The 17,560-nt window shown below is 44.1% G+C and overlaps 1 protein-coding gene across 1 annotated transcript in view; it reads left to right on the plus strand.

Moving 5' to 3' along the window:
* The window catches only part of FBRS (fibrosin), a 592,459-nt gene that overhangs the window by 16,340 nt on the left and 558,559 nt on the right, over nucleotides 1–17,560 (plus strand). Inside the window, exon 2 of the mRNA XM_030209049.1 lies at nucleotides 2,745–2,927. Coding sequence (XP_030064909.1) covers nucleotides 2,745–2,927 — 183 coding nt within the window. The remainder of the gene's footprint in view (nucleotides 1–2,744; nucleotides 2,928–17,560) is intronic.

Genomic DNA, 17,560 nt, shown 5'->3' on the forward strand with positions numbered 1-17,560 from the left:
TGTTGAGAAGTCGAGCAGTACTAACATCGAGGCGAAGCCCTTGTCTCAGTTTCTGTGAAGGCCATCTAGAAGGTATATGAGGACCGTTTCTGTTCCATAACCAGGTCTGAATCCAGATTGACATGGATCTAGCCAGTTTCGCTTTTCTAGCCAATCATTAAGTTGATCACAGACTGTTCTATGAGTTTCCCTAGAAACGGGAATGTTGGATACTGGCCTGAAATCAAGTTTGTCCTAGTCAAGGTTGTTTTTCTTCAGCAAAGGGCGAACCACTGCCCTTTTTAATGCAGTTGGTAGCTGCCCATTAGAAAAAGAGGTGTTCACAATTTTTGTGGTGCCTTCTATGAGGCCCATACTTGCCTGCTGCACCATATTTGATGGGCAGGGATCGAGGGAGCAGGTAGTTGTTCAAAGGTCTCTTAGGATTTTGTCAAGACTCTGCTCTATCATTGGGTTAAGTGTCCCATCTGTCTCTGTCAGGAGGGGGCGAGCTTGTGCACCCCTGCTTGATTGGTTGGGGGACTGGGTGGGATTGCCTGTAAATCCTGGTGGAGACTTTTAATTTTGTTGGCAAAGTGTGCAGCAAAATCATTGCAGTTCAGTTTAGACTGGGCAGGCTGGTTCTGTTGTGGGGGCTGCAGTAGGCTGTTTACTTGAAAAAGCAGTATGGGTTCACCTCCATATGCAAGCGAGTTCCTGTTTCAAATTGTATCCATGCATTATTTCTTACTTGTGAATATGAGTATTCTGACAATAACCACTCTAGGCTTTTGCTTGCCTTCCTTCAACCTGTGTGCTCTTTCAATACAAAGCAGTCCGAAACTGTGAGAGCAACTTCCTTAGTAAACCATCGTTCCAGGATTGTTGCCAGGTTCCGCTCTAACTGCTCCGTTAAGCCTATAATTCTCAGATTGTTTCAACGTGAGCGATTTTTTCTAGGTCGTATCGGCACCTTTTTTGTGAGGTCCGGCTCACCTGCTTGCTCCCTTCCGTTCGTGCACCCGCCTTCCTCTGATGTAATTTCCTTTCTGCATGGGCGGGACATGCTGAGAGGGAAAGGAAGCGACGAGGAGGCAAGCCTGCCGGCCTGCCAGCTGTTTTTACTACCGGTTCGCTGCGACTTCAGGTAAATTAAAGATTTCAAGGAAAGTTGGGGAGCTGAGGGAGGGTGGGGGGGGGAGCTGAGGGAGGGTGGGCATGGGGAGGACTGGGGTTTGAACGAATCACTGGATATGGAGGGGACGGAGGGCAGGGGAGAGAGGAGAATTGCTGGACATGGAGGGGAGAAAGGAGGATCACTGGACATGGATTTGAGGGGAAGGCAGGGAAGAGAGAATTGCTGGACATGTATAGGAGGGGAGGGGAGGGCAGAGGAGCGAGGAGACATGCTGGACATGGATGGGGGGAGGGCAGGGAAGAGAGAATTGCTGGACCATGGATGGGAGGGGGTGGGCAGGGGAGAGAGGAGAATCGTTGGACATGGATGGATGGAGGAGTTGGCAGGGAGAGAGGAGAAATGCTAGACTTGGATGGAGGAGAGGGGAGAGAGAATTATTGCTTTATATGCATACAGGGGAGGGAAGAGAGAGGAGAAATGCTGGGCATGGATGGAGGGGAGGAGAGAGGAGAAGTGCTGGACATGGATGGAGGGAAGGAAAGAAAAAAGAAGATGATGCATATGGATGGAGATGAGGGAAAGGGAAGAGAGGAGAAAAACTGCACATGTATGGAGAAAATAGGCAAAAGCTGGATCCACGTTATACCTTCTCCAGTCAATTCCACGGAGGAGGACCCAGCTTTTACTTATGGATGTAGGGCAAGAAATGAAGAAGAAAGGAGGAAAGTAAAGAAATATATGGAAAGGAAGCCCTGGAAATGGAGTTAAGAGAACAGATAGACAGCAGCAGAATCAGAGACTGGGACCAATATGGATAGAAAAACAGTCACCAGACAACAAAGGTAGAAAAAAATCATTTCATTTTCATTTTAGTGTTTGGAATATGTCCAATTTTGAGAATTTACATCTGCTGTCTTATTTTGCACTCGGTATACTGGACCTGTAACAGCTTACAGAAATTATTTATAATGAAAAAAAATCATGTTTTTTTTCTCCTATACTAGTATAATATTTTCAATGATGTCTGTTTATATGTGCCATGACTGGTATAAGGGGTGTGGCTAATGTGGGTGTGGCTATAATAGGGTGGAGTCATATGTGGTGACCCCGTCTATAATGAGTATGGGCACCTTTTTTTTTCTACAAAAAAAGCACTGGATATAGGTGATATATGGCCAAAGTTTATGCATATAAAATGAGGCAGGGTCAAGAGCTGCCCAGATAACAGCTGAATATCTGGATAACTTGTGCATATAAGTCCCTGAAGGAAGAAATAGTAGTCCTAACTTTACATGGATATGTTAATTCACCTAAAATGAAGTAAAGGTAAGTCCCTTGTATGCAGGTACCAAGTTGTAAATGACTTACGGAGGCTGCCACTTGCATGATGGTTTCTTGGCAGACTATTAGTAGAGTCTATAGAAATGTCAAGTAGTAGTAGTAGTAGTGGTTTGCTGTTGCCTTCCTTGGACATCTTTATGCATTAACCATTCTAATGAATATTGCCCCCATTGTTTCTGGGAAGCCTGTTCAGCTATGGGGATTGATCAAGGATTGTAGTGGTCAAGTTTCTCCCCCCTCCCCCCCGGTTTTTGATGTGCTCTTGCTTTTTTTTTGTCTCTTGCAGAAAGATGTTAATCTTAAACCACCTGAACGGCTAGAGAACCGACTGAAACATACAGGCAAGAGGAAACGGAACCAGGAGAACAGATTGGAGCTGGAAGAACCAGACAACAGCTCAGACAGGGAGCAAAACCTTGCAAGTGGGGAGAGGGACTTGAGAAAATGGAACAAGAAAAGAACAAGAGAGGTAAAAAGTAGGAGGTAGAATGAGCACAGAACATCAGTTGGGGTTTGTATGCCCAGATATGTTTTTACAGCTAAAGTTATATTTCCACTGGATTTGCATGCATGTTTGGAGTGAGTGTCTCAAGGTATAATGCATAGTTCTGAGTTGTACATCTTAAAGTGTACCAGGAAGCAATAAGGCAAACGATCTGCAAATTCCAATGTGGGAAAACAACAAGCAGATCAGTAAGCAGTCAAAAGCATACTTTATTGTTCAATCATAATCGGATAAAAAGCCAGGCACAGGCTGTGTTTTGCCTAAAGGAGCTGAGTCGAGGGCTATATTGTGAACTACACCCAACAATCTAAACGATTGTATGTTGTTTCAACCATATGTAATTGTTAGAAAATAGAAAGTAGTACTAAAAGGGTAGAAAACCAGCGGTATAACTACTTAAAAGGATGGGAGCTCTGCACAAGAAATGTGGCATGCTCTCATGTTCGTGTCGCTGGAACACAAACATGGGAGCATGCCAAATTTCTTGTGCATGAACCTGAACTATAGCTATATAATGCAAGGTTCCACATTAGGAGTCACAGACCAGGATCTGCTCATTGTGCAGTGGCAGCTCTAAGAAAGCAAATACAATGTTAGGTATTATTAGGAAAGGAATGGAAAACAACAACAAAAAAAAGACATTATAATACTTTTGTATCGCTCCATGGTGTGACTGCACCTTGAATATTGTGTGCAGCTCTGGTCACCGCATCTCAAAAAAGATATAGTGGAATTAGAAAAGGTACAGATAAGGGCAACAAAAATGATAGAGGATGGGATGGCTTTCCCTATGAGAAAAGGCTAAAAGAGCTAGGGCTCTTCAGCTTGGAGAAAAGACGGCTGAAATGAGATATGATAGAGGTCTATACAATAATGAGTGGAACGGGTAGACGTGAATTGCTTGTTTACTCTTTCCAAAAATATTAGGACTAGGGGGCACGAGCATGGCGAGTGGTGATCTTTCGCGCTCTGAGCTGGCAGCGGACGCCATTTTGGATTTTCCACATGGTGCGGCCTCCGTTGCGACGGAGAGCCCTGAATTGGGGGGGGGGGGGGGTGGGTCCTCTAAGTGAGCCAGGCTATAGCCCCTCTAACTGTGTTCTGTCTTCACATGAAGAAGAGGACCCAGATTTCCAGAGAGGCTTGGTGTGAAATTTTTAGAGCCAAGTCTGGTTCCTCGATACCGGCATTCGCATTGTTGGAGGCGTTGACATCGTAGAGTGTCTCATCAGCAGCGTCGGTAAGCATGGCTGTTGGTAGGCCCTTAGAGCATTGAAGCAACAAGTGGGTCTCCATCTGCCTTTGAGGCCTGGCCCCCGGGATCGAGGCAACGTGTGGATTCTGCTTCATCCTCGTCAGCACCAAGGAGCCTTGGTTACATGTTTTGGGCAAAGGCCAAGAAGCATAGTCATCGGTCACCCTCTACGCATGGTGGCAGGAGTCTCTGGCATCGAAGGGTTCAGCACTTGAGAAATGTCGGTGCTGGGAGGACCACTCCCCCTACATATAAAGGTGGTGTCGATACACTGTTCTTCCAACAGCCAGGACCTTACTCTTGCATTGGCCACAGCGATTCTGCAACCTGCACCTGAACTAGCATCCCTGCCTTTCCCGGTGTAGGCCCTCGATGAGCACATCTGGGCCTTGCTTCCTGAGCTTCTGGATGTCCTCGTGCAACAGGTTGTATCAGCATCAGGGGTTCTTGCACCTACCTTGCTTACTGTTGTGACCCTGCTTGGCCCTCAGCCTGCTGTGCAGTCTCCGACACCAATGCCGCATGCAGCTCCGGTGTCGATTGCCACCCAAGCCTTCACTCCCTTGATGTCGGTGGATGAAGCTTCGCCAGAGTTGAGGCGGGAACAGACTTCTCAATGCTGTTCTTGAGGACATGGTTTCTCCATGTCAAGAGAGGTGTGTTATTGTCTGATACTGAAGAGGAGCGCTCATGGGATTCAGAGGGAGGATCCAGTGTACTTTTCCTGTGAGTCTTATGGAATTCCCTCTCAACCCTCCCCTCCACCTGAAAGGAGAAAGTCTCCGGAGAGCCTTTCATTCCCTTCTTTTGTTAAGGAAATGACTGATGCTATTCCCTTTCCTTTGGAAGTGGAGGATGAGCCCAGGGCCAAGATGCTTGAGGTCCTGGACTACATATCTCCTCCAAGGGAGGCTGTGACTGTCCCTTTCCATGAGGTACTCCAGGATGTCCTTGTTGGGAACTGGGAGTCCCCTCTGTTAGTCCTGGTCATACCCAAGAAGATTGACATCCAGTATTGGACCCACAGTGCACCTGTTTTTGATAAGCCTCAGTTGCCTCACAATTCCATGGTGGTGGAATCTTCTGTTAAAAGGGCCAGGAGTTCCAGGGACTATGCCTCGGCGCCCACAGGTAGAGAAGCTAGAACCCTGGATTCTTTTGGGAGGAAGATGTACCAACCTTCAGTGCTCATCTCCCATATATAATTGTACCAGCTCTTCATGAGCATACACTTGTGAAACCCTGTGCGCAGGTTGTTGGTCCTGGCTTAGACACTCCCTCTGGAGTAGGCTGAGTCATTTCACCAGTTGGTCAAGCAGCAGAAGGCATCCCAAAAGTTCTTGGCCAGGTGCATTTAAGACACTTTTGATGTGGCATCCAGGATCTTCTGAGAGTATAGCAATGCGCAGAATCTCATGGCTGCATGTTTGACTGGTGGATGTCTCATGCAGGGGTGATAACATTTTTTGAAGGAAGGTTGATGAGATCGCTGATCAAATAAAAAAAAACATACTGGTACCATCTCTTCTCTCTCCTGCTGGGCGCCTTCTTCACTTGCTGCTTTAGCTAGGAGGACTTTTGGCAAGCCAAGGATGAGTACTTATTACTATGAAGGGCTTAGGTACAACCCTTTGGCTTGCCAGCCTACTCAGGCTCAACCTTAGTGCACTCGTTCATGTGAACAGTGTGCGCCAAAAGCCTTTCTATTCCCCAGTCAAAGCAAGGGATGGGTTTTTGACTGGCTCCAGCAGAGCATAGCTGCAGTAAGTGTCTGTCTCAGATTTGTCGGTCAGGGGAAGGCTGAAGTTTTTCCACGAAAGGTGGCCTGTATAACCTCTGACTGGTGGGTTCTTAAAATAGTCCATCTTGGATACACAGTCAGTTGGTATCAAAGATCTCCAAATTGCTAACTGAGAGCTCATTCATTTAGCTCTCTGCACAGGCATGTACCTGTAGAGGATCTCTCAGCCCTTCTGAAGGCCCTTTCGGTCAAACCCGTTCCACCAGGGGAAGAAGGGCAGGGATTCTATTCCAGGTAATTCCTTGTGCAGAAGAAAACAGGTGGGATGCGTCCCATCCTAGACCTAAGGGCCCTGAAGAAATTTCTAGTCCAAGAAAAGTTCAGGATGGTTTCCCTGGTCACTTTTCTCCCAATGATTCAGAAAGACAATTGGCTAAGCTCTGTGGACTTAAAGGATGCATATACTTCCAGCACACTAGAAGTATCGTCTTTTTCGGCTGGGTACACATCACTTTCAGTACTGCGTGTTGCCTTCTGACTACGTCAGCTCCCAGGATCTTCACCAAATGTCTAGTGGTAGTTGCAGCATCGCTTCACAGACTGGTAGTCCATGTGTTCCCATATCTCGATGATTGGCTGGTAAAGAGCGCATGCTAACCATGTAGGCGCCTATAAGGATATTGTAGGCACATCCATGGTTAATATGTGTACATGGTTAACGCACATTAAAAACGTTAACATGCCTATAACGCTGCTTAATAAACAGGGACCAAAGTTATTCAAAGTTGTTAAATCGTAAGAGGATTGTGAAAAATTGCGGTACGAACTTGCGAGACTGGGAGACTGGGCATCCAAATGGCAGATGATGATTAATGTGAACAAGTGCAAAGCAATGCATGTGGGAAAGAGGAACCCGAACTATAGCTACGTGTGATGCAGAGTTCCACGTTAGGAGTCACCGACCAGGAATAGGATCTAGGAGTCATCATTGATGGTACTTTGAAACCCTCTTCTCAGTGTGCTGTGACAGCAAAGAAAGCAAATAGAATGTTAGGTAATATTAGGAAAGGAATGGAAAGTAAAAATGAGGATGTTATAATGTTTTTGTATCGCTCCATGGTGCGACTGCAACTTGAATACTATGTTCAATTCTGGTCACCGCATCCAAACAATATAGTGGAATTAGAAAAGGTACAGAGAAGGGTGACAAAAATGATAAAGGGAATGGGATGACTTGCCTATGAGGAAAGGCTGAAATGGCTTGGGCTCTTCACCTTGGAGAAAAGACGGCTGAGTGGAGGTATGGTAGAGGTATATAAAATACTGAGTAGAGTTGAACAGGTAGACTTGAATTGATCATTTACTCTTTCCAAAAATACTAGGACTAGGGGGCACGCAATGAAGCTACAAAGTAGTAAATTTAAAACAAATTGGAGAATATATTTCTTTACTCAACGTGTAATTAAACTCTGGAATTTGCCTACGAATGTGGTAAAAGCAGTTAGCTTAGTGGGGTTTAAAAAAGGTTTGGATGGCTTCCTAAAAGAAAAATCCATAAACCATTATTAAAATGGACTTGGGAAAAATCCACTGCTTATTTCTAGAATAAGCAACATAAAAGGTATTGGACTGGTTTGGGATCTTGCCAGGTACTTGTGACCTGGATTGGCCGTTGTTGGAAACAGGATACTGGGCTTGTTGAACCTTCGGTCTTCCCAGTATGGCAACACTTAGTACTTATGTATTTACTTATATGTATTTATGTACTTATCCATCTGTTTTGCCATCAGTAGCAGATGGTGTGTTGAGTCTTGATAAACTGACAGTATTTTTTTTTTTTTTTTTGCTGTTAATATTTCTGATGTACTTTGCAAAAGTTCACCAGAAGTTATATGTTTGTGCCATATGGACTGGCTTCTGAATACTACTTCTGAAGCTCAGCTGCCTGCTGCAGTTGGGTTGAGCAATGGAGAGAGAACCTTTAATCTCTATGCAGTGGGCTCAGACAGATACTTTACAGCTCAGCAGCCCACGCTAACCCTTTAGAGTTGAGGAGGTGCATTAATCCAAGAACCATAACTGGAAGCCTCCCCTTTCAGTACCTAATATATCACTATCCTTGTCATCACACTATGACGTTGTCAACCGTGTTTCAATGGTGTCTCACAGATCAGTCCAGAGACTTGTGGGTTATATCCATCTACCAGCAAGTGGAGATAGAACACTAGAGCTCTGCCATATACGACTCTGTGCAGCAGCCTCACTTTCAGTATTTTCTGTATCAAGTAGGTGGACAGAGATATGTGCAGCTTTGTGTAGGTGCTGGTTCTTAGTCTTCTCCAGTTCAGTTGAGCTTCAGGGTTGAGGTGGGATGCAGGGTACATCTGGTGGTGCCAGGTCCCTCCCTTCCTCCCCTGTTGCCCTTGTTGCTGAGCTCTTTTGCCTCGGGTACCTAAAACAAACAAATCTCTTGCCTCCCTTAAAAAAAAAAAAAAAAAAAAATAGAAGCAACAATACAGCAGTAGTTTTCCACTGTCAGGCACAGCTTTTTAAGATTGTTGAGATTGTTGGAGCTAGCTGGGCGTCTGGTCTGTGGGGCCTGTTGAAATTCAGTACTATTTCTCCTGACCTGCCTCTGCCACTCGACCCTTACCTAGGTCCTTCAGCAGCTGTGCGTATTGATTGCTAGTATGGCTGCTCCCACTAAGAGTGTTAAAACACTGCTTCTGGTATGGGAGCCAGAAAACAGCGTTTGGTGTAGGTGGGGGTTTCTTTGTGTCTCTTTCTCTGGCCATTTGACACAGCTGCGCTACGGTCTGTCACGCTCTCTAGCAGACCTACAGTTCATATATTGTTGCGTCAGCTCCTGTTCTTGTAGTGGTTGGGTTTCTCATTTGCTTACAGGTATCCTCTAAACTGTTTACTTAGGTTTTCAGCTTGTTGGTATGGTCTTCTTTGTACCCCAGTCTTTGCTCAACTTGTTGAAGATGCTATGCTTAACCTGCTATATTTTCCTTAATCTCATTGATAGATTCTTAGTTTATTGTCCAAAATAGCAGAAAGGCTTTGAGTAAGCTCACAGTAAGCCTCTTCCTGTAATGTAATTATCGATCTGCCATTTGTGCAGGCTCCCTTTTGCTTCTTTCCTTGAGAGGCATTCCAGACCTCCACGGTGCTCATGAAGTTTAAGGCTACCAGCACTATATTGGCAATACTCTTGCAAATCAGTAGCCTGTAATGGAATATAAGAGTAGCCATACTGGGTCAGACCAGTGGTCCATCTAGCCCAGTATCCTGTTCCCTACAGTAGCCAATCCAGGTCACAAGTACCTGGCAGAAACCCAATTAATAGCAACATTGCATGCTACCAATTCTGAGGCAAGTAGTGGCTTCCCCCATGTCCATAACAGATTATGGATTTTTTTTCCTCCAGGAACTTGTCCAAACCTTTCTTTTTTAGACCCAGATACACTAACTGCTGTTATCACATCCTCTGGCAACGAGTTCAGGAGCTTAACTATTCTTTGACTGAAAAAAGATTTCCTCTTATTTGTTTTCAAAGTATTTACATGTAATTTAATTGTGTCCTCTGGTCTTCGTACTTTCTGAAAGACAGAAAAATATATTCACTTTGGGTTACTCCACTTAGGATTTTGAAGACCTCAATTGTATTTCCCCCAGCTGTCTCTTTTCCAAGCTGAAGAGGCTAATTTCTTTAGCCTTTCCTCATATAGGAGGAGTTCCATCCACTTTATCATTTTGGTTGCTCTTCTTTGAACTTTTCTAACTCCACTATTTTGAGATAACGGTGACCAGAATTGAGCGTAGTACTGAAGGTGAGGTCGCACCATAGAGTGATACAGAGGCATTATAATATTCTTGGTCTGATTTTGCATCCCTTTCCTAATAATTCTTAGCATCCTGTTTGCTTTTTTGGCCGCTGCCACACACTGGGTAGAAGATTTCAGCATATTGTCTACAATGACACCTAGATCTTTTTCTGGAAGGCTAACTCCTAAGGTGGATCCCAGCATCAGGCAACTATGACTCGATTGCTCTTCCCAATGTGCATCACTTTGCATTTATCCACATTAAATTTCATCTACCATTTGGATGCCCAGTCTTCCAATTCCTAAGGTCTTCTGCAATTTTTCATAGTCTGCATGTGTTTTGACAACTTTCATTAGTTTTGTGTTGCCTGCATATTTTATTTTATTTATTTATTGCATTTGTATCCCACATTTTCCCACCGTACGGCAGGTTGAATGTGGCTTACATATTGCTAAAAAGGCGGTTACAAAATTTAGATTTGTAGAAGTCTAGTACATAATACAGAAGTACAATAAACACTTAAGTTGATATATTAGCATATTGTGAGAGAGGTTAATATTATTGTTTTCCATTTCTGAACGTTTTGTGATGTATGGTGGTGTGAGATTAGGCAGATCCAGGGGGGAAAGACTCCTTAAAAAGATGTGTTTTCATGGTTTTTTTCTTAATTGAAGGTAGTTTTCTGTGAGTTTTAGGTCTTTGGGTAGTGAGTTCCAAAGTTGTATGCCTATAAACGAGAGGCTGGCGGCATGTGAAGATTTGTACTTTATACCTTTGCAATTGGGGTAGTGAAGGGTTAGGTAGGTTCTTGCTGTTCTCGTCACGTTTCTTATTGGTAGATCGATAAGTTCCGTCATGTAATCTGGTGCGAGTCCGTAGATGATTCTGTGGACTATTGTACGTATTTTGAAAGTTATGCGAGCGTTAATAGGAAGCCAATGTAAGCTGCTTAGGAGGGGTTTTGTGCTTTGAAGCGTGTTTTTCCGAAGATGAGTCTGGCAGTCGTGTTTTTTGCTGTCTTTAGTTTTCTTATGATTTGATCTTTGCAGCCTACGTAAATACTATTGCAGTAGTCTCTATGGGTTAGCACCATGGTTTGGATCATGTTGTGGAATGAATCCCTGGGAAAGAAAGGTTCTATATAGTTTGAGCTTCCACATAGTGTGGAACATTTTCTTGGTAGTGTTCTTAGCTTGGCTTTTTAGCGTTAGGTTGCAGTCAGTTGTTATGCCTAAGATTTTCAAGTGGTTAGAACATAAGCGTAGCCATACTGGGTCAGACCAATGGTCCATCTAGCCCAGTATCCTGTTTTCCAAACAGTGGCCAAACCAGGTCACAAGTACCTGGCAGAAATCCAAATTGTGGCAACACTCCATACTACAAATCCCAGGGCAACCAGTTGCTTCCCATGTCTGTCTCAATAGCAGACTATGGCCTTTTTCTCCAGGAATTTGTTCAAACCTTTCTTTAAACCCAGATATACTAACCACTGTTACCACATCCTCTGGCAAAGAGTTCCAGAGCTTAACTATTCTTTGAGTGAAAAAGTATTTCCTCCTATTTGTTTTAAAAGTATTTCCATGTAATTTCCTCAAGTGTCCCCTAGTCTTTGAACTTTTGGAATGAATAAAAAATCGATTTACTTCTACTCGTTCTACACCACTCAGGATTTTGTAGACCTCAATCATATCTCCCCTCATCCATCTCTTTTCCAAGTTGAAGAGTTCTAACCTCTTTAGCCTTTCCTCGTACGAGAGGAGTTACATCCCCTTTATCATTTTGATCACTCTTCTTTGAACCTTTTCTACATGCGCTATATCTTTTTTGAGAGATGGCAACCAGAACTGAACGCAATACTCAAGGTGCGGACGCACCATGGAGCGATACAAAAGCATTATAGTATTTTCGGTCTTATTCACCATCCTTTCCTAATAATTCCTAGCATCCTGTTTGCTGCCGCCGCACACTGAGCAGAAGGTTTCAGCCTATTATCTACAATGACACCCAGATCTTTTTCTTGAGTGCTGACCCCCAAGGTGGACCCTAGCATCAGGAACTATGATTCGGATTATTTTTTCCAATAGCGAGTAATACCAAATAACTGCTCAGGATTTACCACAATCACATTCTTCTTATGGAACTGCTTCAATGTATATGGTGAGACCATCCAAATGTATCTATATGTCTAGTAATAACGTACAGGCTGTTATGACTATGCTATAGTCATTATATTGAGAGAGAGAGAAGGGAAAACAACTAAGCACCGAGCCTGCATGCTTTTTACTGCTGCTGCTGCTGCCTTAACCCCGACGAGCTGCAGATTTTAATGTGATTCTGGATGATCGGGAGACCATCGCCTCCTTAGGCCCAGCGGCCTAGCGCATCCTGCATGCAGTTGCTCCACGTGGATCGCCTTGCCCACATGGTGGTGCCTCCGCAGCCTGAATCGACAAAACACAGAACCGAGACAGATCCAGGTGAACAGACCCCTTCACCGTCTCCACTTGAACGAGCCCTGGACGTTTGAAGTGTACTTCTTCCAGCCTGCTGCTGGTGATCTGTCGAGAACGAACACGAGGGAAAGGAGGACTGCACAGGTTTCCTCTCTCACCTGATCTATTGATTCTGTTGTGCTTCACCCTACCTTTTCATTTTGCTTCTCTATAACCTCCCTACTTCTCTTGAGATAACTATAAAATATCCTGACTGCTTGCAAAATTGATTATAATAGTATTCTGGTGTAGCTTTAAACATATTGGATAACCGGAATACCAATAATAACTCAGACTGATTACTCTGAATGAGAGTTGGGATCAGAAAACGGTGACCCGCTCCACTGTATTACATTTCAAACAGCGAAACTCAGCTGAGCTGTTTTTTTTTTTTTTTTTTTTTTAATAGGTGTGTCATTGGTACTATATTGACACTGTATTCCATTTCAGGCATCTTAATTCTGAGTGCTATTTGGATGTGTATATTTGAACTCTGCCCCTGCTCTGAATTCCAATGCTGAGAGTTTCGCTGTTTGAAATGTAATACAGTGGGGTGGGTCACCGTTTTCTGATCCCAACTCTCATTCAGAGTAATCAGTCTGAGTTATTATTGGTATTCCGGTTATCCAATATGTTTAAAGCTACACCAGAAGTAATAAATAGGGCCACAGACCTTTATATAAGGAGAGTAAATAAAAGCAAGAGGAAAAGGAAACAGATATGGTTCTCTAAGCAAGTGGCTGAGAAAATAAAGGCTAAAGAGTTGGCGTTCCAGAAATATAGAAAATCTCAAGAAGAGGAACACGGGGAGGAATACCGGATGAAACTGAAAGAAGCCAAGAGAGAGGTACGTCTGGCGAAGGCGCAAGCGGAACAACAAATGGCTAGAAATGTAAGGAGGGGCGACAAAAATTTCTTCAGGTATATTAGTGAAATAAGAATGACTAAAAAGGGAATTGTGAGACTAAAAGATACAGAGAACCGCTATGTAGATAATGATGAAGAAAAAGCCAATTTGCTAAATAGATACTTTTGTTCTGTTTTCACTGAAGAAAATCCTGGAGAAGGACCGCGAGGGACTGGCAAAAGTACACCTGAGAATGGAATGGATATAGCACCGTTCACGGAAGAGAGTGTGTATCAACAACTTGGAAAGCTAAAGGTGGACAAAGCCATGGGACCGGACAGGATCCACTCCAGAATATTGAGGGAGCTCAGAGAGGTCCTGGCGGGTCCTCTTAAAGATTTGTTTAATAAATCCTTGGAGACGGGTTCCGAGGGACTGGAGAACGGCGGAGGTGGTACCTCTTCACAAAAGTGGTGATAGGGAAGAAGCTGGAAACTACAGGCCGGTAAGCCTCACTTCGGTTATTGGAAAAGTAATGGAAGCCATGCTGAAGGAAAGGATAGTGAATTTCCTAGAAGCCAACAAGCTGCAAGATCCGAGACAACATGGTTTTACCAGAGGGAAATCGTGCCAAACTAATCTCATTTAATTCTTTGATTGGGTAACTGGAGAATTGAATCATCGACGTGCTATAGACGTAATCTACTTAGATTTTAGCAAAGCTTTTGACACAGTTCCTCACAGGAGGCTCTTAAATAAACTAGATGGGCTGAAGATAGGTCCCGAAGTTTTGAACTGGATTAGGAACTGGTTGACGGACAGACAGAGGGTGGTGGTAAATGGAGTTCGCTCGGAGGGAAAGGTGAGTAGTGGAGTGCCTCAAGGATCGGTGCTGGGGCCGATTCTGTTCAGTATATTTGTGAGTGACATTGCCGAAGGGTTAGAAGGTAAAGTTTGCCTGTTTGCGGATGATACTAAGATCTGTAACAGAGTGGACACCCGGGAGGGAGTGGAAAGCATGAAAAGGGATCTGAGGAAGCTAGAAGAATGGTCTAAGGTTTGGCAATTAAAATTCAATGCGAAGAAATGCAAAGTGATGCATTTAGGGAGTAGAAACCCACGAGAGATTTGTGTTAGGCGGTGAGAGTCTGATAGGTACTGAGGGGGAGAGGGATCTTGGGGTGATAGTATCCGAGGATCTGAAGGCGACGTAACAGTGTGACAAGGCGGTGGCCGTAGCGAGAAGGTTGCTAGGCTGTATGGAGAGAGGTGTGATCAGCAGAAGAAAGGAAGTGTTGATGCCCCTGTACAAGTCGTTGCTGAGGCCCCACCTGGAGTATTGTGTTCAGTTTTCGAGGCTGTACCTTGCGAATGATAAAAAAAATGGAAGCGGTGCAAAGAAAAGCTACGAGAATGGTATGGGATTTGCGTTCCAAGACGTATGAACAAAGACTTGCCGACCTGAACATGTATACCCTGGAGGAAAGGAGGAACAGGGGTGATATGATACAGACGTTCAAATACTTGAAAGGTATTAATCCGCAAAAAAATCTTTTCCGGAGATGGGAAGGCGGTAGAACAAGAGGACATGAAATGAGATTGAAGGGGGGCAGACTCAAAAAAGATGTCAGGAAGTATTTTTTCACAGAGAGGGTGGTGGATGCTTGGAATGCCCTCCCGCGGGAGGTGGTGGAGATGAAAACGGTAACGGAATTCAAACATGCGTGGGATATGTATAAAGGAATCCTGTGCAGTAGGAATGGATCCTCAGAAGCTTAGCCGAAATTGGGTGGCGGAGCAGGTGGGGGAAGAGAGGTTGGTGGTTGGGAGGCGAGGATAGTGGAGGGCACACTTATATGGTCCGTGCCAGAGCCGGTGATGGGAGGCGGGACTGGAGGTTAGGAGGCGGGAAATACTGCTGGGCAGACTTGTACGGTCTGTGCCCTGAAAATTGCAGGTACAAATCAAGGTAAGGTATACACATATGAGTTTATCTTGTTGGGCAGACTGGATGGACCGTGCAGGTCTTTTTCTGCCGTCATCTACTATGTTACTATGTAATGTGTATATTCTGACGCTGCTTCTTGGTAACTCTTATTATTCAATCTACTGTTCACCTACGTATTACCTCCTGTACCGTAGTGTCACGATTGTGGTCATGACCCCTCTCAGACTCGCCTTATTTCTGGCGGTCAGCTTCTGAGCTGGCTTCTGTCTGTTCTTCCTGAGTTAGCTCTGTCTCTGTGTGCTGGCTGCTTCCAGCATGGCTCTAAATACTCCACTATACTGCACCTGTGTGTGTTAAGCCTCTCTGTCTTCAGTATGCTTTCTGCCTGTGTCCTGTAGTTGTGACATCATCAGTCAGGGCCTTGATAAAGGAACTGGTGTTCTTCTGTTCAGTGCCTTTGCATCGCCTAAGGTCTCTGGGTATGTTGGTGTGCTCTGTTGCACTTCTGCCTAGTCTGTTTCTTGTCTGAAATCCTTGCCTGGTTCTAGTCTAGTCTTTGTGTAGTTTAGCTTGTACTTTATTGCTTGTTTCCTAGTTTTGTTTCTTGTTTGTATTTCTTTGTCTGGTCCTTGGTTAGTCTGTGTGTAGGTTAGCTGTTAGCATTTATTGCTAGTCCCCTTCCTAGTCACTGCTTGGCAGCTTTCTGTTCTTGCCCTTTGTCTGTCAGTGTTTTTTCCCTAGTGGCTGCTTGGCAGCTTTCAGTCCTTGCTGTACCCTGTCTGTGTACCCTTCTCAGTGGCTGCTTGGCAGCTCTCAGTCCTTGTTGTTACCTGTCTTTGTACCCTTCTCAGTGGCTGCTTGCAGCCTTTCAGTCCTTGTCTTGGCTCTTCCTTGATTCAGCCTTAAAGAATACTTCAGTAGCTGCAGCTGAGAGAGAGCGTGTTTGGGGCCTTGGGTTCTCTGTAAACCCAGTTTCCGCTCTTGATCCTACTATCATGCTCTTTGAGTACCGCTGCAAACTTTCCTTGGATCCAGCCCTGCGGGATACTCCTGAAGCTGACGCTGAAAGAAGGCGTTGTGGTAGTCCTGAGTGCAGGGGTTGTGGAGTCTACTCTGAGTTCCAGTCCCAGCCAAGATATAAAAAAACAGAAACATTCTCATCTAAACCTAAAACGTCTAAAACAAGACAACTTATCAAGATCCAATCATCACCTCTGACTGTGGAACCATACCTACCCATCCGAATGGGATATATCAACGCAAGATCAGCGGTTAACAAAACTGAAACCCTCATGGACTGGATTAAATCAGACAATCGTGACCTATTATTCATCACAGAATCCTAGGTTCACGACTCAAAAGATCCCATCATACTCTGTCCTCCCGGCTATAAAATCTCACACTGGACTAGAAAAGAAAAAAAGAGGTGGAGGTATAGCACTCTATAGATCATACTTCTCCTCTGAACCAATCTCTGAGATCATTACACCACATCTTGAAATTGCTTCACTCAAACTCTACAGTCCCACACTATGTGACCATTTAACCTGTATCCTATTTTACAGACCCCCCCCCCCCCCCCCCCCATCAACTGGAACAACAGCCAATCTGCCTTCATGGACTTTATATCAAATGCATGCATCAATAATTCCAGTGTACTGTTAAATTGGGACTTAAACCTACATTTAGAGGACTCCAACTCTGCTTCCACTTGTGAGTGTAAAGACTTCCTTCGCATCTGTGACCTTAACCTTCCTCCATTGCAACCAACCCATAACAAAGGTCATTCACTAGACATAATTTCTTACAAACTCTCTGTGGACCAAAATATTCTCATATCTGATATCAACTGGTCTGCTACCCCCTGGTCCGACCATCACAAATCAACCCTATCCTTACATTGGCATTTACAGGGCCTACCTAAAACACAAGACCCTATAACAATCAACACCAGAGGAAAAATTGACAACAAACATTTCTGGCAACATTTTTACAACATCTGGTCAACACAACCAAACTCAATTCACTTCCTCACGGAATGGGATAACAGATGTTAATTTATCCTGGATGAAATTGCTCCACTATGCACCAAAGTTCTACGTAGGCGTAATCCGTCAACATGGTTCAACGACCTACTAAAAAACCTAAAATCACAAACCAGGAAACTAGAAAAAATATGGAATAAATCTAAAAATAATCTCACCTTCAATGCATGGAAACAGTCACAAAAGAATTACAAATATGCCATTAAACAAGCCAAAAGATCCTACTATACAAAACTAGTTACAACCAATGGCACAGACATAAAGAAACAATATCAACTTATAAAAAATCTTAATACCAATCCAGTTTCCTCTTCACCATCTAATTGTCCATCGTCTGAACAGTTGGCCAAATACTTTAATGACAAAATTACCAACCTTCGCAACACAATTCCACAAGACTGTGCCAATATTGATACCTTTCTCGACAAATTGGACCCT

This window comes from Microcaecilia unicolor, chromosome 7 (assembly GCF_901765095.1).
Source record: "Microcaecilia unicolor chromosome 7, aMicUni1.1, whole genome shotgun sequence".
Classification (NCBI taxonomy): Eukaryota; Metazoa; Chordata; class Amphibia; order Gymnophiona; family Siphonopidae; genus Microcaecilia; species Microcaecilia unicolor.